This window comes from Ambystoma mexicanum, chromosome 3p (genome assembly GCF_040938575.1).
Source record: "Ambystoma mexicanum isolate Mex_15411 chromosome 3p, UKY_AmexF1_1, whole genome shotgun sequence".
Taxonomy (NCBI): Eukaryota; Metazoa; Chordata; class Amphibia; order Caudata; family Ambystomatidae; genus Ambystoma; species Ambystoma mexicanum.
The window spans coordinates 336,386,050-336,409,293 of NC_090925.1; the positions used below are offsets into that span (position 1 = coordinate 336,386,050).

The 23,244-nt window shown below is 45.5% G+C and overlaps 1 protein-coding gene across 4 annotated transcripts in view; it reads right to left on the reverse strand.

The window, feature by feature from the left end:
* Positions 1 to 23,244, reverse strand: part of RAD21L1 (RAD21 cohesin complex component like 1) — a 1,746,850-nt gene that overhangs the window by 238,694 nt on the left and 1,484,912 nt on the right. For all 4 annotated transcript variants that reach the window (XM_069650928.1, XM_069650927.1, XM_069650929.1 and 1 more), the window contains exon 12: positions 21,352 to 21,462. In XM_069650928.1, the coding sequence (XP_069507029.1) occupies positions 21,352 to 21,462 (111 nt within the window). The remainder of the gene's footprint in view (positions 1 to 21,351; positions 21,463 to 23,244) is intronic.

Sequence of the window (23,244 nt, forward strand, 5' to 3'; positions counted from 1 at the left end):
GTACTTTTTTTGCAGATAATATTGGTGCCTTTATGTTACCAACTGGAAAGTTCTTAGCTGAGCCTTTAAAAATGTCAAATGAATTTGTGGTCCTAGAAACTGATGGTAAGGTTTGGTTTACACTTGCACCAGGAACCTCTGGCGCTTGTAGAGGTTCAGTGATCACTGTTGCAGAGTGAATCAGTTCTGCTGTCTCTGCAGCATTGGTAGAAGTCTGAGTTTGTTGAATTTGTGCAATTGTTGCTGTTGCACTACCTGCAGAAACTTCACTAGTATTAATAATTAGACAGGGCAACAAGGCTGCAGGGTTTGATTTCGTTTTTTTTGGTTGTACTACAGTACCTTGAAGTCGTGCATTTTCCACACTGATACTGGGAAGTCCAACTTGTAGAGTATTCTTGGGCGGATGTGTCAAAGATGGTACAGAGATTGCACTTTCCGAAGAGAGAGAAGTTTGATTTGAGGTAACTGCGGTACTAAGGTGCCCAGGAAATTGTTCTGTATGCCCAGGTATTTGTTCTTTATTCATCTTGGTATTGTGCCTTACCCATTTCATACATTCAAGCGTCGCAGCCATTAAGGTGGAATTATCTACATGGGTACTTGTCAGCAGATCTCCAAGGCGATATTGCCATTGCGAGGACGTCTCCGCATCTCTGTCCAATCTTTGTAGCAGTGCACTATTCCTATGTTCTATCGTGTCCACTTTAGAAATAAGATGGTTAATTTGCGTGCCCTGATCTTTTATCGCCTCATTTAAACTCTCGTAAAGTTTTACGAAAGGAATGAGAGCCAGAGAAGTGGCGGCCAGTACATTATTATGAATTTGAATGCCAGCTGCCACTGACAAGTTCGATTTATTCATTTGTTCCTGTGCAGAAGTTGCAGATAAGGATTTTGGCATTGTTTCTTGTATTTGTTTAACCAGGGACTCTCGCCTCCTCCCTCGTTGCTGTAGAGACTCATTTTCTACCTCATCTTCATTCATGTGATTTAGGCTCTCCGTTTCAGAAGCAATTTCGGCATTATTAGCACCAAAGGTAGTGCAGTCAATTGCTGGGCTGTGGTGGGAAGAGTTCAGCTCAGGAAATTCAGATTTGGGTTGTTGAAAGATGTTATTTGTGATACGTCCTCTCGGTGCAGAATTTGCATAATTAGAGTTAGACTTCTCTCCAAAGCTCTGTATCAGCTTTTCTTTAATGGAGTTGTAATCAACAGTTAACCTCTCTGTTAAACGCGCCTCTCGTCCTGCCAAATCAAGGACTTTAGGTGACATACCCAAAGCTGTTTTTAATTTTGTTCCTGTATTTGTCAAATTAAGTTGAGGCGCTGTAGAGATTACGGGTTGACACAGTGTTCCCACCCCATATGTTGGTCCGCCACTGTTTGCAGTTGTAAATAAGCAAGGGCGAGATAGATTCAGCTTTGTTGAGCTCTCTTTGTGGCTTTCAACACCAGTTTTTGAAAATCCTGGAGAGTCTTGTGGTGGCATCATCAAGTTAAGCTGAGCGCCTTGATGGTTAGCTGATGTCATAGTCATAGATAGCATCGCTCCTTCATTTACTTGTACTGCACTTTGTGAATCGTTTTGGCTGCCTGCACACTCGATTGGTTTACTGGCGGTATAAATATGAAGTTTGTCTCATTAGAAATATTCGCGGGCACTTGAATTAACAACAGCTCTGAGTCCGTTACGTCGAAGGGAGACTGACACGATGAGATATTTACCTCGATCGCATTAGCCTGAACTCTCGGCTCCAGGACCCGTGTCGTAAAGGTAGTAGAAAATGCTAGAGACCGGATTAGTAAGGGTTCACAAATGCTGCATTTTTCACCTGATGATGTTTTATCCAAAACATCCGATCTTTCATAGGCGTGAACATGTTTACTATGTGCAACACAATGTGAGGTCTCTTCCGGTAGCATCGTTAGACATGACGCACAAGGAGTTAAAAATGATAGTTGCCGTGCTACATCCGGAATCAGTTTAAGTCGACAGCGAGTAAGAAGATTCTCATTAATGATAAGATTTTCTGTCAAGGTAAGCAAAGAACTTACAATGTCTATTGGCGATTTTGAGCACAAAACCTCAGATTGTGTCGTTTGTGTCGTTTGAGGCAACCATGACATATTTAATGTAGCAGTTCTTACCTCATTTCCTTCATTCACAATCATGGTATTTTGATCGAAGGTAATCGACAACGCCTGTAAGGGGTAATCCAACCGCTCCGACTGGAGTCGAATTTTCTGCTTTTGACGCGTTTGCGGGCTCATCATACAGGTTGTTTGTTGCTGAGAGCACTGAGGCGGTGGGCCCGGGGTCGACTGAGGTAGAATGATACTCTCCTTGGGACACCGCACAACAATCTGATCACCCCAGCGCCAAACAGCCGCACAACAGCCAGAGGGCTTATCTCCGACGGGCTTCACGCCGCAAGGGTGGCTGTGTCACCTGGAAGTAGGTGGTGGTGGTTCACGTGACCTCTCACATGCTCGTGGCTTGCCCCGCCTCCTCCAGGAAGCGTGGATGGCAAGAGCCTGGCTGGCTACAGTGCAGATGCAGGAGAGAGAGTTCTTTTGCCACAATAACAATAACGCTCCTTTACTCGAGCGTTCCTCCAAACGTGTGCAAAATACACCGCTCGGGCGGCTGTGTCGCCTGGAAGTAGGTGGTGGTGGTTCACGTGACCTCTCACGTGCTCGTGGCTTGCCCCGCCTCCTCCAGGAAGCGTGGATGGCAAGAGCCTGGCTGGCTGACAGTGCAGATGCAGGAGAGAGAGTTCTTTTGCCACAATAACAATAACGCTCCTTTACTCGAGCGTTCCTCCAAACGTGTGCAAAATACACCGCTCGGGCGGCTGTGTCGCCTGGAAGTAGGTGGTGGTGGTTCACGTGACCTCTCACGTGCTCGTGGCTTGACCCGCCTCCTCCAGGAAGCGTGGATGGCAAGAGCCTGGCTGGCTGACAGTGCAGATGCAGGAGAGAGAGTTCTTTTGCCACAATAACAATAACGCTCCTTTACTCGAGCGTTCCTCCAAACGTGTGCAAAATACACCGCTCGGGCGGCTGTGTCGCCTGGAAGTAGGTGGTGGTGGTTCACGTGACCTCTCACGTGCTCGTGGCTTGCCCCGCCTCCTCCAGGAAGCGTGGATGGCAAGAGCCTGGCTGGCTGACAGTGCAGATGCAGGACAGAGAGTTCTTTTGCCACAATAACAATAACGCTCGTTTACTCGAGCGTTCCTCCAAACGTGTGCAAAATACACCGCTCGGGCGGCTGTGTCGCCTGGAAGTAGGTGGTGGTGGTTCACGTGACCTCTCACGTGCTCGTGGCTTGCCCCGCCTCCTCCAGGAAGCGTGGATGGCAAGAGCCTGGCTGGCTGACAGTGCAGATGCAGGAGAGAGAGTTCTTTTGCCACAATAACAATAACGCTCCTTTACTCGAGCGTTCCTCCAAACGTGTGCAAAATACACCGCTCGGGCGGCTGTGTCACCTGGAAGTAGGTGGTGGTGGTTCACGTGACCTCTCACGTGCTCGTGGCTTGCCCCGCCTCCTCCAGGAAGAGTGGATGGCAAGAGCCTGGCTGGCTGACAGTGCAGATGCAGGAGAGAGAGTTCTTTTGCCACAATAACAATAACGCTCCTTTACTCGAGCGTTCCTCCAAACGTGTGCAAAATACCTCAGTGCTTCTGCAACACAATATGCAGGCTTCATATACTGACCAGGAGCAGGGTGTCCTCTAAATTCAATGTGCCTTTAGACCTTTATGCCTCAAATCTATTACTGATCCGGAATGTCATTCCAAAAGATGTTGGGTCTTCGCCACGCGGCTGCTAGTTATAAAGGACACAAGGAGTGCTAAAGGTGAAATGGGTTTGGGGAGCAAAGGGGTAAGGAGTACAAACCGTGCCTGGTGGGAAATAAAAGCTAGTTTTCGGATCACTTTTGGTTAGATTGCTGTTTAGGTTTTGAGCCCTTTTGTGGCAAGTACATTGACGGTGGGTTTGTCCAAATGTTTGAATGTAACTATGTACAGCAAAGCACAATACAGAAGCAAATAAAGTGTTAGCATCAGTTCTAGCCTTGGTAAAGGTGAAGCTGATTGTTTCCGGTTAAATAAGCTTGTAATTCCCCTGAAGTCCATAGCAAATTCTTTACAGGTTTGCATGAGATTTAGCCAGCCACTGTTTGACAGTTCAGAAATAAATGAAGATAATCATCATTAGGAATAATGAATGTCCAGCATTTAGTGCTATCTTTTAGCTGGAGTGTGAACATGATCCACTTTGTCTTTAAAATATTACTAGCTGGACATCTCGGCTGACGTTCTTGTAGCTACTGTAGGCAATAACTTTGATAGGGGATGAAGGGCGAGCTCGATTTTGTTTCCTAGTCATTGACGGTTTTCTCACTTTTGAGCACCTATTAATTTGCATGGATTATTTATGTTGCATAACGGACTGACTTTGTTTGGACTGAAAAGATTTCTGAATGTGCTTGAGACCGGGCAGCTCTACACACCAATCCAGGTAAGGCCACAAATTAGATCTCTAAAATAGACATTTTCCTTCCAGGGCCATATTTGCTGGATTTGACAGATGCCAATTTTCAAAGAAGGAGAACATAGTGGTTTGCTACATTGTAGATAGAGGGCTTGTTCCGGAAGCAAGGTCATTTTCGAGAATGAAAGATTAACCTTTTCCTTCTTAATCCCCAGTATGGAAAACGCAACAGGGCCTCTCTTGGATGGCTAAAACTCAATGCAGCAATTTCAATACAGGTATAAAACTTAAAAAGCAATTCTAAAACAGAGGATGTAATACGTTACAAACACTTCATTGAAAACGTGTACTTATATCGGCACTGGTATCTGTTCTGCAAAGAGCGTGCATGACAAAAAATACATATCGGATTAACCTTTCATACTGCACAACACAACTCATCTGTCCACATATTTAGGTATTTCATTCCAGAATTAAACACAAGCACAAGCCATGTTTATTTGGAATATCTCATTTTCAGACTCAAGAAAAAGTTCATAAAATGTCCTAGTCTAAAAGTGGTTTGTTGTTAAACGTGGCTCTGTAAACTCAAATCACTTCTCGAAAATATTCAACTGTCAGATTGAATTTGCAATGCTTGAGGCCTGTGAGCAACAAGTAGTAGATACACTTAAGCCATGTTTTGATTTGTATGGAGTTCGAGAATCGCTTGGCTTTAGCCATAAAGAGAATTCAATAGAAGCATCCAGTACCGACGGTCAAATATATTGTATGGGGGCACTGGGGCAGCACAATAAGTTATTCGGCTCAGACGGACGGGCCAGTGAAGTTTTGTACATTTATATTAACGCGGGTGAAGTTAGGTGAAAAGGACAGCAGAGGGCGCTCTTTGCTTAGCGCTACGGATAATACATATTAGTTATTCACTTTAGAATTGTATTGAAGCTTATGCGGTTTGTTTCGCTGTTTACTGTATTTTCAATAATTCACAATATTCACTATTTTGAGGAAATCTGTATGGTTTTATGACCTTATGTGACTAACTGGGGAGGACTTTAAAAAAACGGGCAACTACAAATAGGTGTAGGTGTGACGAATCAACTTCCAGGGCACCAGTGGGTCAGGGATCAATATTGGTTTCTCAACCATCAATCAGGCCTACACCTCTAGTACACCAGAAAGGATCCGAACTGATTGGAAAAACAAGCAAGTTATAAACCTCCTTGTCCAATTTTGGTAACATGGACGGAACGGCAGGCTTATCTACGCAAGGTTGTGGATCATTGGTTAGTTGCAATACAGCAAAAATACAATTAATCGCAATAGTTCAAGGATACTTGGTTTCCGCACAAAGAGAGAAATTAGTCATAAAATGTCACTAGGGGCCTTCAGAGAAGGACCAGGGGCACAGAACCACAATGTACCTTGTGCTTGTCGAAGTTCTTGGTGCTCGACAGGGTCGAGTCGGTTTCAGGGCACTTTGTAGCTCTTGCAACCAGTTCAAGACAGGAGACAGCTGCTGGTATCAGGCGGCAGGCAGTTCGGCTCAGGGTCAGGAATCGTCTTAGTACTGGTCGGTGGGTCTGAAGCACTGGTCGAGATGTCTCGGACGACGTTAGCGACTGTGGCGTGACAATAGTCAGCGGTGCAGTCGGTTGCAGCTCGAGGGGCTCGAAAATGTCCTTTAAGGCAGACACTGGTTGGTGCTCGTCGATGCACTCCTAGCTTCTTCACTGGGCTTGTGTCGTCCTTTAAGGTAGACGGCCCAAAGCCGAGGAGTGTTGCAGGCAACTGCCTTGTCCTTGGTTTGGTTCAGAGACTCTCTGGCACTTCCCACCTAGGAAGCTTGCTACAGAGCCTAGCAGGGCATGCTATGTGCTGGCTGAGTACCAGTTCTGGAGCTGCTTGAAGGTCCTCTGAATTCAGTATCTCCCTCTGTTCCCTGGGAGATGTTTAGGAGGGGGATCTTGCTTCACTCTTTGAAATCTTGGCCTTCCTTCACTGACGGAAGCTGTAAGGCAGACTGTACCTTCAGCGAGGGTCAAAATGAGTTCTTCTAGTTACTCCTTGCAAAGTCTTAGTTACTCCTTGCAAAGTCTTCAGATGATCTGCCAAAAGAGGGGCTCAGTCCTTTTTTAAAGCTAAATGGGCCACAGTGATTGGTGTAGGCTAAGCCTACCCTTAATAAACCAATCTTGGGTCCGAACCAACAAAGAGGTCATAACCAGAGTGTTTTGCAACAGAAAGGTAAAGAGGTGAAAACATGTAATACTAAGGCCCACCCATCTTCCTGTCTGTTGTGGATAAAAGGGTCTCTATGGTTAATTGAACTCTCTCTGGATCCTGATTAAAGCAGCAGGTCTCCCTTGAAGCTGTGGGGAGACCAGACTTTTGGTCGCCACCAAACCACATACACGTACTTTGTAAATGGGGTCCTCCTGCAGGGGTGACTACTGTAAATAAATAGTTTCAAGCATGTGAGTTCACTGCCCTTGATACTGAGAGGCGGGAGCTGACTTCAGGTTCACACAGTGCATATGAAATGTTGTTGGGGTTTTCTGTCTCCTTTGTTTACCTCTGCAGCTAGGCCCTATGTGGGTCTGTTTGAAGGATACTCTATAAGTATGCTAATTAAGTTAATTTCTGCCACCATTCTGCAGCGCTTACACAAAAGGACAGACAGATCCACAGAGCCTTTGATAGTTCATTAGGCTAGCCATGGCGGGGGAGGGGAGGGGAGGTTTGGCCCTCCCATTTCTGGAGATGCCTTGATGTACTCTTGGCTGTCATATCCCAACTAAATATGACCGGTAGTACGGTACATGCAGGCAGTGTCCACCCAGAGTACACGGCTCTATGTGTATGTCGTGCGGTGAGCATAGGCACATTTGTGCAGATTAGCCCCACACATTTTCTGGAGTTTCATCTACCATCATTCAATTTCTTTTAAAATTTGTAAAAAAAAAGGCGAGTGCACATCCACCGCGCGGATAGTCGAATTTCTCACAGTAGGATCGGGTATTAGGGGGAATGTATTTTGTAGCTGGGTGCGTCTCGGAAAGGTAGATTTCCCTGACAACATCAAAGTACATGGAGGTTTGATCGGGCAGGGTCCACCAATCAAAGCATGGAACATCCAAGCTACATAATCCAATGATACATGAGAGGAAGGACAGTGCATCGGACACTCTGGAAAAAGACCAGGTTAAAAGGCTATAATGAGAATATGGAAAGACTAAAGAGAAACATACCCCCTTTCAATGCATTTTCACAGAACTAGCAGTTATCATTACTACAAGTAGATAGTGATTATATGTAGTTCTATTTATTACATGTGTAAAAGTGTATATGGATTTGTATTATTTAAATGAATAAGGAACATGTATTTATATGCAGGTACTTTGTTCGAGCTAGCCATCAAAACGTACTGATTAAATGTAATTTTCACTGGCATTTCATTTAATTTGCTTCTTTTAAGTGGACAGAGGCCATTAAAAGAAAAGATGTTGATTGACATAACTGAAATCTGCAATGGCCAAAAGTAAAAAAAAGCCCCACAAGGATGTGTTTTGGGTGGGTATCGTCACAAAATGGGTGGGAATGGCCACCGGAACTAGCAGAGACATGGGTAGTTAATGGATGGGTAAAAAGGCAAACACCCACAGGTGTATCCTTCCTCACATTCCATCTCTCACCCATCTTCCGGCAGTGATTACAGCGCCACCTAATAACCAAAACTAACAAGGAGGTGCATGTGGTTAAAAGGAAGCTACTTACCATAGTGACTACTGTACTCCTAGTCCAAAGCCCCCTTTCCTACATACTCATGGGAACTCCCGCAGAACAGGTACCGCTCAGCACCTATGTACAGCAATGCGTGCTTCCATTAAAAACAAATTGCATGTAGAGGTGGGTTACTCTGTCCCATGAGCTCTGAAACCTCAGTTCCCTTTTCCAGTTTCCTTTTTCTATCGAGAGGCCCGGAAGACTGGCATTCATTTTTTAGGGGATGGAGGGTGGGCCTCTGGAGGAAAGAGAACTTTGGACTAGTAGTACAGTAGTTACTACTGTAACTTTTCCTTACGTCTATGTTATGTTCCTTTTCTTCTATACTTATGGGAGAGTACTAAGCAATATCAGACTCTCTGGGTGGAAGGGCCTGTTTATATTCCTTCGCTATGGAAGCGAAGCATGCTATGTTGGATTCAGAATGGGGGTTTTCCTCCATTTAGTTTCAACCTCATGTTTTTTTCGAGCATAGGGAGCGGATATCAGGGATGTACCATGCGTTAAAGTGTGTGAACAGTTTTTACTTGCGTTCGGCCATGGTTGCGATGGTGTCGACTGCAAGAGTGATGGCTTTGTTGTAAATTTCGACCAGAAAGGCAGGATTGGAATTTGAAGGCTGTGTGGGTTGCAGCGCACCCAACAGTGGCCTGAAGCAGTCTTTAGTTAAGAAGAGAGAACACTGGGCTAATGTGGGGGGGTAAGGGTGTGGAAGACGTTGGAAGAGGGATAGACGTGGGTATGGTGAAAGAAATTATATTGTGGTCGGTCCAAGGGCATGGTAGATTGGAGATAACGGAGACATGGCAATGGTGATCTGCTAGCCAGTCCAAAATACGTCCTTTGGTATGCGTACGGCTCAATATGTGTTGTATGAAGCCAAGTGCATTATGGGAGCTAGATAAAGACAAGGCGTTAGTGTCATCATCGTCATTGAAACCTAGATTGAGGTCACCAAGGAGTAGGGTCTTGGATCTGGGTTTCAGGTTAGTGGTAAGAATATGCAGGTGGTCCTAGCCAAAGGATAGAAGTGGGCCTGGTATGCGGTAGACCAAATGCAGAGTGATGGTAGAAGTGTGGGATAGGCAGAGTTTGGTGGAGAGAAGTTCGCCATTAGGTATGGTAAAGGTGCAGATTTCTCTAATGGGGAGTGAGTCCCTTACAATTAGTGCTACCCCACGCCTCTGGAGTCCTGTACATCTTTGCGGAGGATGGTATATCCTGGTGGGATGGCAATGGACAGAGCTGCACCATAGGCGGCGTGTAACCAGGTTTCAGAAATGGCTAGGGGGTTGCGATTGTTGGCCTTAATAACGTTAATAATGGTTGAAAATCGAAGATAGGGTACATTCCAAGGCATTAACACTTGTTCACAGATGTATCTTTGGAAAAGCCCCAGCCTATCTAAAATCCAGGATTCATCCATATGTACCCAGCAGAACACTAAGATCCTCCCACCTTGGCAAAATCATAGTGGCTCCACACAAACTTAAATGTGGCTCAGGCAGATCCTTCCCGATACTCGCGGCCAGTCTCTGCATAGGCACATACCTTCTGAGAATATCTTGCGAGCGGCATTCTCGGCCTGGGCAGGCCCAGACAGGTGACAAAGCCCTTTGAGGTGGCCCTTCAAGGGGAGCCTCCTTTGCCTGCCAACTCCCAGTAACAGCATCCATAAGGTGCACCCTTGACCAATCCGACGATTGTGGGGGCGGGACACCAGATGCCCAGGTCCCAGGAAACACAGTTGTGGCTGCAGCAGCCATATTGTAGCAGAGCCAAAGTTCAGGCAATGCAGTAATGGGCCCAGCAAGGCTTACCTTCTGCAAGTCATCGCAAGTGGCCAAGAAGCTTAGAAGAGGGTTGCAGCACAATGGAAGTGCTTGTGTGGGGACCAGTGCCTTTGTTGAGGCCCAGGCAGCGGACACAGCCCTTTGAGGTGGCCCTTTGAGGGGGGCCAGCTTCGCCTGCCGGCTCCCAATAACACTACTCCACCGACTGATGAAACAGCCCTACAGATGAAACAGCCCTACAGAGTGGTGTTTAATAATCGGGTTACAAAGCCCAATGACTCTTTCTCTGTTCAACATGTAGGCAGTGAGAGTCACCAAGAACCTCCCACACGAGGAAATCTGCATCCCTTAGTGGAATAGATCTAACAGAAAAGACAATGCTTCAAGAGGGTTTGCGCCCTGTCAAGCATCCAATGCCAAAACCTAAGTCATTTTTTCCCCCCACACTGAGACCTAGTGGAACCTCAACTGAAGCTATCAGGATACACAGTTTGTCTTTCGATAACACTAAATGGGCAAAGGTCAACTCCAGAGGCACCAGAGCACCAAGGAATATGATTGAAAGGAGGGGTGGAACACTTTTCCCCTGTGCTAGCAGAGAAGATTCAGGAGAGACAAGAAAAGGAGAGGTGGCCGAGATGCCAGATAGAGGAGGTCTGAAAAAAAAAACAGTACCCCTCCGGCCCCAAAATGTGCAATCAGAAGACTGGCTAGATACACTTAGAGTCAAGGGGTTGTCACCTCCTGTCTATACCCTAATATCTGTAACACACAATTGACATAATTTTTAACTTAAAAGAGGTTATTCCTACATCCATGTCCCTATAAGTTAACTTATTCGCCCTGTGTTGGTTTCTACATATGTAGTTGTCTCATCAGCCCTAGATTCTGCTGGTGTGACGCCTACAAATGAAGTGTAGAAATCCTTTCCCTTTCCTCTCTCACTACTTTCCTGTGCTTAAAAAAAGGTCAAGTGCACACTCATTGGTGGTCGGTTTTCTTCTTTAATATTACTGCCTCCAATATGTGCGTCTTATCAGTAATAATTCTTCGACCGATTCGCACAGCCAGGTGAAATTTTATGCTGTGCTAATGCAGCCTCGCCATGGGCACCGCCAATACACATGCTGCCATGAGACCCAGCAAGCAGTGGACCCACCATGTGTGGTCCGACTAAGTCAAGAAAAGGTGTCTGCGGTAGACATTCTGGAAGTACCATAAAAACCCTCTGAACTTCAGTCTTTGGAGTCAGTACCAGTGTAGATATTTTGGTATTGAAATAAAGCCCCAATGCAAACATGAGTTCCAATTGGAGTTAAGGATGACTTATCGACTGACTTGTCAAGACTGCTCTGACCAGTGTGATGAATCTGTGATGATTCCTCCCAGAAATCTGGTCTGGGTCCCTCCTCATGTGGCCAGGGAAAGGCAGATGCTTCCTGATCCCGACCCTGGGGGTGGTGTACTGCAGGAGGAGCACATGGGGAGGGGGAACAGACCAGGAATACTGGGAAACCCTCCTGTTTTACTTTCCCCGTAATACCATACTTTTGATGGCTGTTTGCCAAACTTCAGAAGTTAAAAGAAACAACTTGTTGAAGGGGAGTACAAGTCCCATGAGTACCGGAACGAGGAAGAGTGCTGAAGAGGCATGCTGCAGCAGTAGTCAGGCAATTACGCCTAACAGCCCACACTTGAAGGAAACTGGGAGGCATAAAAGGCCCCCTCAGGTGCAGGCAATTGGAAGGAGATTGAACTGTGACTGGATGCCGGAATGTGCATACAGCAGATTTCACCTGCTTGTTCTGAGAGTCCTGTTCCCCCAAACTCTGAAGTGCAGAGGCTGCACAGCAGAAGGCGTGCAGAGATGCTGTCTTTGCCCATTTGAGCATGATTGACATGCTTGCCATGCAGAGAATGTGTCGGAGACCGAGGCGAGGAGCAGTTGTCAAGCCGTGGGTCTTAGGAGCGAGAGGGGCTCCTAAATGTGTGGCCAGACCGGACCGGAAACACCTTCAGAGAGGAAGGGTGAGGGGCCCTAAGAAGCCAGAAGCAGTAGAAATGTTGGCAGAAGTCGTGGAAGCGGTGCAATCTAATACCATGCAAACATTGCCGGCAACAGTATCCAGTTCCCTATTCACTTGCATGCGGTTTAAGGCGAGCTGAAGTTGTTAGTTGAAGCTGTGATCATTGAACAATGTAAAAGTAGCATGTGCGTATATTAGGACCAACCTTTTTCTCGCATGGAAAGCAAACGCTGCTTCAAACCCATTGTTAAACCCTTAAAAGTCTGTAACTACCTGAAGAAGTGGCTGTGTGTCACTTATTAAGAAGAGTGAACATTGCATAGGGCATTACTGAATACCTGACTTTCATAAGACCATTGTTTCAGTCTGTAATCTTTGAATGAAAACTAGATCAAGAAGTAGTCATGTGTGCCTACATGTGATTCTCAAAGGAAGACAACTCTATCCTTTACTTTCACTTTGGCATACAATTTCAATACGCATTCTTAACCTTTGAAAACTATATTAAGTGGTCATGTGTGCATAGTTGTGATTCTCAAAGAAAGACTGAACTCTATCCTTTACTTAAACGTGGCATATCCTTTCATCTACATGAAGTTAAATACTTAAAGAGTGTATCTATCATTGAAGAGAACAAGCATTGCCCAAGCCAAAAGTCTCCCCATATTAAGAGTGAAACCAGCTTTTCTCTGAATTAACAAGCAATCTAACAGTTACTGTGAAGCTAATAACAGCTCAACCTGAAAGCATTACCTGAAGCTAAGAGAGTGGCACCAAGGCTTCTGTGTAATTACTTGGGCTAGTAACTGGCAGGAAGGTGAAGGTAAAGTCGTGGAAGGGTAACTGGCTGCTTATAAAGACTATTTTTGAAGTTAACACAACCTGTTTTGCCAGAGACTGTGGAAGACAGAGAGAAGTGAGTCTTAAAGGCAAACGCAGGTTGATATTGTGGCAGACAGACAAGAAAGGCAAGGATGATGTCCCTTTTGAAGAGATATTCTGAGGAAGAGTGCCGTGCCTACTTGAAGGTGTTGAAGTACTTTAAAGTGAATCTTGTTGAAGCCTGTCTTGAATTACAAATCATTGAAGCTGTGGTAGTAGTCCAATGCGCTGAAGCTGTCGTCGAAAATATCTGGTTGTCAGTATATGCAACATTGTAGTAGTCTAAACAAAGTGGAATACTGTGAGACAAAGGTGTGTGTTCTCATGGTGAATCAAGTAAGATTACCAGCCGGTAAAATGGCTCAGCGGGTTAAACGCTTGTTGCTGTAATCGGTTTGATCTGCAGGTCGCAGGTTTGAATCCCGGCAAGGCCAACTCAGCCTTTCATCTTTCCGAGGTCGATAAATGAGTACCAATTTCGATTGGCTAATATTAGTAATGTGTGTAAATATGTCCTACCTAAAGCGCTTTAGATTTAAGTGCTATATAAAAAACTAATTATTATTAGTAGAAGTGAAGTTGTTGACGTGAAGGCAGCAGCACTTAGAAGTCATCCTGACAAATATACCATTGTGAATTCTAAAACTGTAATGAAAGAAATACTAACTGTTAACCAAGAACTGTGCCTCACTGACCGTTGTAGAGATTGTATTTCTTGTGAACTGTGGGAAATCTTCCTGAGGTGGTGACAAAGCATCGTGGCTGGGATTACCATTGGTGCTGTTTTGAGGAAGTGGAAAGTTGATATTTCACCAAGGAGAAAAGATTTGCTATCAATGGAACTTTGGTTCACACACCTTTACTGTGACTTTGAAACATCAAAAACTGATTTGAGACGGTCGTTTTACCTACAAGGATTTCCTCATTTCTATCTATGGTTGAACATTTGCAGAATTGATCTTAAATCCTGGGGAAGGGAATTTACCCAGAACATTAGAAGGTTATTAATAAACTGCACATGTTTTTTTTATGTCATGTTTTATTTGCCATATATTTTCTTTGTGTATTTGTTGCTTAGCTTGAGGGCCAGATATCCTTCCCTTAGCTTTGGTTAGGCAGGAAAATAATCAGCAGAGTAGGGATATTGAGGCATTTTATTACATTTATTTTGAGGAAAAAATTGCATCCTTTGATAAATCAAACAGTTGTCCGCCTTGCATTACTGATCCCTCGCACCAGATAGTCAACTAAGTAAGGGTACAAGTGAATCTCCTTCATGCGAAGGTAGGCTGCCACTGCGGCCATCATCTTTCTGGGGGCAGATCTGAAGCCGAAGAACAAAAACATCTATTGGTAATGGTCGCCTCCAAAGAAGAAATGAGGAAGTGCCAAAGAGGGGGCCAAACCATGCAGATAAGAATCTTAGAGATCCACTGTAAGAGCGTTTGTATATCTTGCTGCAAGGACACTGAACCTCACAGATAGGGGCGGTGAGGAAGGGAAAAGAGGAGGACGACGATAACCTTTGCTCACAACCAAAAGAACCCAGCAAGCGTTGCTTATTGCTCTCTACTGGATAATGTTATGGTGTACCAAGCCGCCATGGGTGTGCTGTGTATCTCGACCCTTAAGTCTGTGAGGAACACATAGCATCAAAAGGAGAGTCACACACAAGAGATGCAAGTTTAACAATTTTATTATAACTTTGCAAGTGGTTGGAAAACTTCTATCTTTCCCCATAACTAAGATGGGAGTGTTCTCGACCATCAAATAATAAAGAAAATACAGTCCAAATCTGACTCCAGTCAAAATTAAATGGCCTATAATAATAAACCCAACGCCTGCCCTAATGCTAATACAAAAGGTGTAAGGAAAATGTACATGAAATGAAAATGATAGTGTTCTCACCAAAAGAATCTGGATGGCAAGGTCTTTGTAGTTCTAAGGAAACCCTTCCCCACGATTCCACTTTGGAACTGAGGGATTCAGGCAGCACAGTTCTCCCCAATGAGGCACACTTAGGCTTACTGGGGTCAATCTCTTCCAATGCTCAGGCTTCTCTCCCTCATCAAATATCACTTTGGTCTTTTAAAAAACAAGGTTTCAAATGCTTTCTCCCAATCAACTTCTTCGTCTTAAAACAAAAACCAATAATAGTCACAATCTTCCACAAAAAGGACTCAGGGATACCCTTGCCCAAGCTTGCTTGGTTGAAGACACTCAGGACAGCATAGGTTTGGTTTCTTTCTATGCCTGACCACTTCGACAATCACCATATCATGTTGCACTCTCAATGCTTTCTGTTAGTTGTAGTTCATTCACACTCTTTGTATTTTGTAGTTCACAAGTTTAACTTTTAGGCAGTCTTTTTAAGCCAAGTAGGTTCCCCTCAGTCAGGCGCAAACCTCTCATGATTTTCCATTTCCCAATACTTTCCAGGTTCCCCACATTTGGGCTCAAATCTGCAGGTTCCCCTTAGTGGGGCTCAAACCTTGGTATTATTCTCTTGGCGCGTTTACTTCAGCCTCCCTCAGTCAGTCTCAGGCCTTCTCTCTGCTCCTCCCCAACTCTATCGTTCACCCAGGAAGGATGCAGGGTCCTCCCTAACTCCGTTGTTCACTTGGGAGGGGGGACGGGTGCCTCTGTTGTCCTTTCTCCCCAACTCTGTCGTTCACCTGGGAGGGATGCACTACATTCCTCTAAAGTTCAAATCACTTTCACAAATCTTCTGGGTCAGTCCCCCGCCTGGAGAGTACCGTTGTCTCTACTATTGTTGAAGACTTTCGAGTGTGCAAGGATTTGACATGTACCTCCCCATGACCACTTCGACACCTTTGAAATCAACAGTTCACAATGTGGGGTCTCTGCAGCCCTCCTGGGTCAATCCCCTCGCATGGAGGCCACCCCAGTGCTTTGCAGCACAATGTTCAAATTTGAAGTGCCTTTCTCTCACCCCACACAACCGGCTCCCACATCACTCAACGGTCGTTTGTTTCTCAAAGCTCCAGCTCTTCTCCACAGCACCTCTTGGCTGCCTCAAAGGCTGGTGCCGCTTCTGCTGGTTGCCTGCCCGACCTTGTTCCAGTGTAGGAAGGAAACCAGACTGCTTCTGGACTTCAGCCTCGTTCCAAGTTTACCAAACAAATTCTCTGGACTTAAGTCCCATAATGCAATATTCAAATTTTGCTTCCACTTCACCAGCTCCCCTAAAATGGCATTCCTGGCGGTTTTGGGAGCTGCAGGTATTCAAGTGGGATGTTTCCTGAGGTCAGGGTCTAACCACCTGCCCCTCAAAGGCTTGGGCTTTCCTTCCTCACTCAGGGGACGAGCTCTGGTTTGGGCACTGCCAGGTGACCTCGGCTGCCCCTGGTTTGGCTCCCTGGAGTCAGAGCTCCCTCACCATACTGCAGCCTGCCCTGTACTCACAGGCCAAGTAATTTGGCAGTCCTCCTTGCTCCAGGCGTTCCAGGGTCAACTCCAGCTGCAGTCCTTCTCTTCCGGCTTCTGTGCTTCCTCCAGCATCCCCAGATCATTGAAAGTGTGCCTGTGTGCCCTGTCTTTTATCCCAGGTGGGCAAGTTACCAGGTTTCAGGTGGGGATGATTGGAATGGGAGACCGGACCTTGCCTGGCCACATTATCGGGACAAAATGGAGACTGCCCACAGGAATCAATGGTGCAGTGGTTTCTATGGGTAATCTTCACAGCTCCCTTTTGTCTCTTCTTCGCCCCAGTAATTTTGGAAAAGAGCAGTGGGGAGGAATTATGGGAGATGTAGTGCTCCATGGCAATTATGGGTAAATTGGTTGAAATGTTGTCAGAAAAAGGGGACTAATCCTGTTGCTGTAGGACATGGGGTGATATGAGTAATTTCCTGTTCCCGCTTCTCATATGTCTCCCTGTTGTATTGGAACCTGTTGGAATTGGGGAGGGGGCAACGGTAAAGGATTCATAACAGTCCATGAGGATGGAGGAAATGTCGGTTAAGGATGTGTTGAGAAGAAGGGGATACCGTGTCTCGCCTTCGGGCTCCTCCCCTTCCTTCCCCGAGGACTCTCCACGCAGGTGATCCTCCCTCCGGGACTGGATACAACATCGATGGCCGTCCCCTGGCCACTGAGAGGAGGATCCCCAGGGAATAAGTAGGGAAGAACCCTTAGGTTTTTCACAAGTCACTTAGATGTCCCATTGTGTACGTAGTGAAAGACTCTACAACCGCCTGTGTACTTTAGAGGGAAAGAGCTGAGCTGCTTTTGCTGATCTGTCGACCCTCACTTTGCTGGAGCCTTTGTGAGAGCAGTTAAGGACTTTTCAGTCTATGTGCTTGTTTTTTTATTATTGAGCTCCTCATCAGTTTTCCAAGCAGAAGAGCTCACCCCCTTTACAGGGAACGTCCAGAATTTGTTCTTGGAAATCAGCCTGAAAATTGGTGGCCCTTAACAGAGCATGTTGACGCAGAGTCTCTTCTACGGCCACGCCCTGGCCGCAGTGTCGAGGTGGTGGTATGAAGCCTCCATCATGTCTTTAGCACAAATACAAAAAAGGTAGCAGGCGCCCCTCTTTCGAAAGAACAAGGCATGATAACCTGTTCAGTGGTTATTAACCACATTGAGAGTTCGCAGCCATTGCTTTTTGCTCACTGTACCTTCACAAATGGGAAATTTCCATTTGCAGATCAGTCTTTGTCCCGCCCACAAGGGCAGTCCAGCACCGAAACGCTATGGCAATTCCTCTCTGAACAAGAGTACCATCAGCAACCCCATACACGTGTTTCAGCCTTGTTTGGCATCATCAGTGAGGTGAAGCTGAGCCTCTCTAAGCACAGTGAGCAGGGAGTCCACGTCTGGTTGCCCCCAGGTAACCTAGGGTGACCAACCCCAAGTTCCTTTCAAAAATACAGAAAATGTAGCAGGCGCCCCTCTCTCGAAAGAACAAGGCATGATAACCTGTTCAGTGGTTATTAACCACATTGAGAGTTCGCAGCCATTGCTTTTTGCTCACTGTACCTTCACAAATGTCTTTAGCACCTGGTGAGCCTCCACCAGTCCTGAATGGAAACTAGCCTGATATTCTCCCGGTAGCAAAGATTAAAAATTGCCCAACTTGTTTCACAACTTCAAATTTGCAGATACCATAACAGCTTCTACATTTGCTTGCCAAAGACTGAGAGACACATTTTGATGATTATTTTGCCAGCAGCATGCAGAACCGAATTGTCCCAACCTAGGAGGCTTTGAGAGGAAGAGGGGGGTGATGAGGAAACTTCAGCCTTCACAAAGAGCGTAACTGCAGCCACAATGGTGGAATATCCCCAAAGTTGACTCATTATGTAGAGTTTCTCACTTCGTAGGGAGCGGTAGCGAATGTCTACCTTCTGGCCTAGTGGTGAAAATGATGCCAGTTTTTGCCACAATGTAATAGCCACACCTGGCACATTTGTACCAGATTTCTCTGCCAACGTCAATGACCATACTGGGGAAAGGACCCTCTGATGGGTCCGATGTACCTCCAGTCTAAATACTGCATCCACAATAGTACCATGACAAGCCTGCAGACACTAATTATTGGCAAAACGTCTGAGTAGGACTTAGTACATATAGCTCTGTCCCTTTTGTAGACATTTCAGCAGGTCTTGGAGCAGTCTGCCTTCTTCCAGACCTGGACTGGGACTGTGGGACCTCTTGTTTTTCAAATAACCCCTCCACCGGTGGTCTATTTGGGGTGCATGAGGTGTTTCATGTGGCACTCACTGGAGTGGTCTATAAGTACTAAGTACTGCTCAATCTTTTTGCTAATAATTAGTTACGTCGACCAAAGATACGACAGGTGACCTCCTCATTAATCACAAACAATGAACTAGACACTTTGACCCATACAACTCCCAGACCAAAACATTTTGTAAGAAATACACTAGGAGTATAGACCCACAGGAGTCCCTGGGTCACAACTACACTCAACTTGTAGAGGTAGCATTGTATATCAAAGGCTCATATACACACACAAATGGTTGCAAATTGTATATGTCATGTATATTCATTCATGTATGTTATTTTTGATGCAATCTCTTTGGGATGAAATACCATGTATTGTATGTACTCACTTGTCTCGTTAAATACCCTGTTTGCATTGTTTGGTTCAGAAATCGACTGTATGTCAATATATATGAACTTGTGCTTCTCTGAGTAATCATACATATACAAGATCATAGGTGCTCTTCTAGGCTTGTATTTATCTTTTTCACTATATATTTTGTAATTGAGGAAAGTAATTCAGCCCTAATTTTGATAAATCAGAAATATAAAAAGAAAAAAAAGACTAAAAGAAGTTGGGGAAATATAGATCCAATTGTTGTAAAAAAAAAAACAAGTTAAAATAGACTGTGTAAGTCGTTGTTGCTGGGAACGTTGATAATAAATACACTGTAATCACTGGTTATAAAGTGAACACATACCTGTGTGTGTATGATTTACACTATTATGACACCCTTTGTTACATAGTATCAGCCACACTACCAGCCTATATTGGACTGCCCACTGGGAAGAAGAATACAACATCTGTTTATGTGGTTGCCGCCAATGCTGAAGCAAAACTAGCAGAGAACATTAAAGAAGATGTCTCTTTAAGAGTGTTGGAGATGAGTAGAGGAGAGGAGGAGAGAGTATTAGATGCAAGGGAAGCCCCCTGAAGTGATCGCATCAAGAAGGGACGGTGTCGAGATATGCCACGGAGCCCGTGACTTTCGAACCAGAGAGGCTTGCTAAAGTGAGCAAGGCAATGGGGAAACCGCTGCCCGAGAGAGATGAGGTGTCCAGGACCTGGTGGTGGGTTGACCACAAGGGAATCATGGTGGGCAGAACACCCGGCCAACTATTCCAATCTCATCACTGCGGGAGCAAGCGGAGCTTCCTGGTATCCGCATCCGTCGCAGCCTAAGGGGAAACCGAGAACAGAACGCAGACGAAAGCCGAGAGAAGAAACCACGTACCAAGACGAATACCTGAGCAAGTGCTGATCCCTGCAAGTTTCCCATATTCACCTTGAGGAACATGGGAAAAGCTAGAGGCAGCCAGGGAAGTAACGTATGAAAAATACAACTCGTCCCAGTCATAAAGATGAGTCAAGAGGAAGGCAATTGTTGAATTAACAATGCGAAATGTGTTTGCAGCCAATAACCAGCAACCCTGTGGGGGGAATAACGTGCATGAAGAGTGTAACTCATCCTAGCCCCATAGAGGAGATACGAGGACTAACGCTATTCAACTGGCAATGTGAAGAGCTAGCACAGCAAGTACCAAATAACCTCAAAATGGTAACAGAGAGAGACTGGAGACATATACCCTGGTAGTAAGGGACACAGGCGGTCATTAGGAGTAAGCCGGTCTCGAAATAAGGTGCCAGTAACAACGTGTACCGGCACCTTTTCCAGAACAGCATACTCTGAGTCGGCCGGTAGGGGCATTGAACTACCGGCAGGCCTGACCTGCCAGTATTTCAGGCCCCTACTGGCAGGCAATTCACTGAAGCGTTAATAACGGTGCCGGTGCTTCAGTGGTTCCCATCCCATGGAGTCTTATTGGACTCCATGTGAATGGCAACTTATTGGTACTCTGCCGCCCGTAATAACCCAGTAATACTGGGATAACGGGTGGCAGAAATGGTAAGCTGAGGTTGCCGGTAAGCCGCCAGTACAACCAGCGGCTTACCAGCAACCTCATAATGATCCCCACAGTCTCAAAAGCCAAGAAGGTATAAGAACTGAAGAGAAAGCACTAGAGAAAGATCCCAGGAGAGAGACTATAAAATGGGAGACAAGAGTTTGAGAAAGTATGTAAAGACTTGCAACTTACAGCATATATTTAAAGATAGCATACAAGCCAGGGGTGTTGTTCAAGAATTAAAAGAGCTCATGGAGGAGACTTCCAGGGTTTATTGAAGATTATAAAAAGAGAAAACGGGTGAAACGGAGACATTTCATCCAGAGACTATTGAAGAACTTGAGAATAAGGATGAGTGTAAATTATTCATCTTAGTGGCAGGGTTAGGTAGTGTTAGGTTTGGACTGAGGACATTTTTACTTTGGGACTTCCTGATGATTAATGAGAACCCTTAGTTCTTTTAGCGATAGGGAAAGTTAGGCCAGACCTACATAATTTCATTAAAAACACTAAGAGCCCTTAAAGTGTCTGATTTCTTCTCCCGACCGGCAACAATGCACAATATTTTGGCTGTTTCAATATTCTGAATTCCAGACTTTACTGGAGATATTTTAATAACTGTATTAATCTGTGGAAGAAAGGTTTCCATTAGAACAATATTCCTACACCAAGTAACAAAATGCATTTGAATTCAAACTTGTGTGTCCTACCTCATAAAAAGCCACTGAGGTAGCAGGTTCCGCAAGGGTTTTCTCGTTTTCCTGGTTCAGCGATGAGTTATGTAATGAAGGGCTATCCGCTAATGGAATGTCAACTTGGTTCTATCAAAGAAAATGAAAGTAATAGTTTACTTTGGCCGAGACACACGTGAATCATTTCTACAGAAAGTCACTACATTTTTCAGCCCACAGTTAAAAGCCTGATGAATGGACAATAATCGTCTAAACACATGTTTTGGATGTCAGATGCTACACTGTAAACCTTTCAGCCATCACCTCTTTTGTTTTGCATAAGTCACCCCGAGTGGGACGGGTATGCCCAGACGGGGGGGGGGCCCGAGCCTGCTGGACCTAGAGACCCAAGCTATTCCTCAATGAAGATGCCAAATAAGGCGGAAACCTGTCTGGGGATGCTTGTGGTCTCGTGCAGAATAGATGTGCCCTAGCAGTTTGGGCTGCACTGCCCCTTTTAGGGTGGGACCAAGCCTGATCTGCATATGGTCTTTCCCCTTCTGTAATGACTTGGCAGGCTGAAGAACGATGGTCTGGAGGGTTGCCCGGTGCAATGCCAGAGGTTAGGATTAATTCCAAATCTTCCAGCCATCACCTCTTTTTTTTGGGCAAGGGTCTGTTACCAGGTCCTTGTCTTTGGGACTTTTAGTGGGGTTTCTTAGAATTTCTGAAGCATTTCTAAGCTGGTGGATTAAGGGGTGCAGGGGTGGCATGTGGAGGATCTCCTGGTCACCACTACTAGGCCTCCTCCAGTGGGTATGGCACCATCACATGTGCCAACAAAGTGCTGCTGACTGTGATGAATCCTATGGAGTCATCACTGATCCACAGCCTAAAGTCTCCTCCCATGTGGCCAGAGGAAGGCAGCCGCTACCTAATCCTGACGATGGGGGTGGTATTATGAGTGAGGATCACATGGGAGGAGATGGCTGTCTGGGAGATGTGGTCACTCCATTGATTCCTGAATTCCAGTAGAACACCAAGTACTGGATGGTGTAGGGAATGTAAGAAAGCCCAAGAGGGAGTTTAGAGAGGTTAGGAGTTCTGCCTTTAGGTCCTCATCACGAGCTGAAGATAGACAGTAGGGGTCAATCTTCTGTATCTACTATCCTGGGGTAATCAACGTCTAATTTAGGGTGCAAATAAAACCCCTCAAACCGCCTTTGAAACTGGGAGTTGGGAATGAGTCTCGCGCCATCAGCCAACCTCTGCATGCTGTGACGAATCATGGGTGTTCCCCCCCCCTTCTCCCAAAGGGATATCCCCCCCCTTTGTGGCAAAGAAGGTGAGCCTGCTCCGCAAGACCGTCCCTAGGGTTCTGGAGGGAGAGAGAGGGAGAGAGAGGGAGAGAGAGGGAGAGAGAGGGAGAGAGAGAGGGAGGGAGAGGGAGAGAGGGAGAGAGAGAGAGAGAGAGAGAGAGAGAGAGAGAATTAGACACAGAGGAAGAACCCTGAAGTGATCGCATCAAGACGGGACAGAGTGAGAGAGAGAGAAACGCTGCAGAGTGCGCGACCTTCGAACCAAAGAGGCTTGCCAAAGTAAAGGTGTCCCTTCTATGTGAAGTGTCCCTTCTATGTGAAGAAGAGCCTTTAATTCCAGAGTATCTGATGGCACATTGTCATTACAGAAATCAATCCAGCTGTAAAACCCTAAAAAAAACCTTCTTGTCAGTCAGCCTAGACAGGATACCATTCACACCTCATCTGTACATAGAACACACTTAACATCTCCTGTTTCTGATGCTTTTGATTTAAACAAAGATTCAAAACAATACAACCTTAATAAGTCTAAAACTCTGATGGATTTCAAATCCCATAAAGCCTCAAGTACTGAGACGAGGAAGATGAAGAAGGAGTTACTGGGACTGAAGGA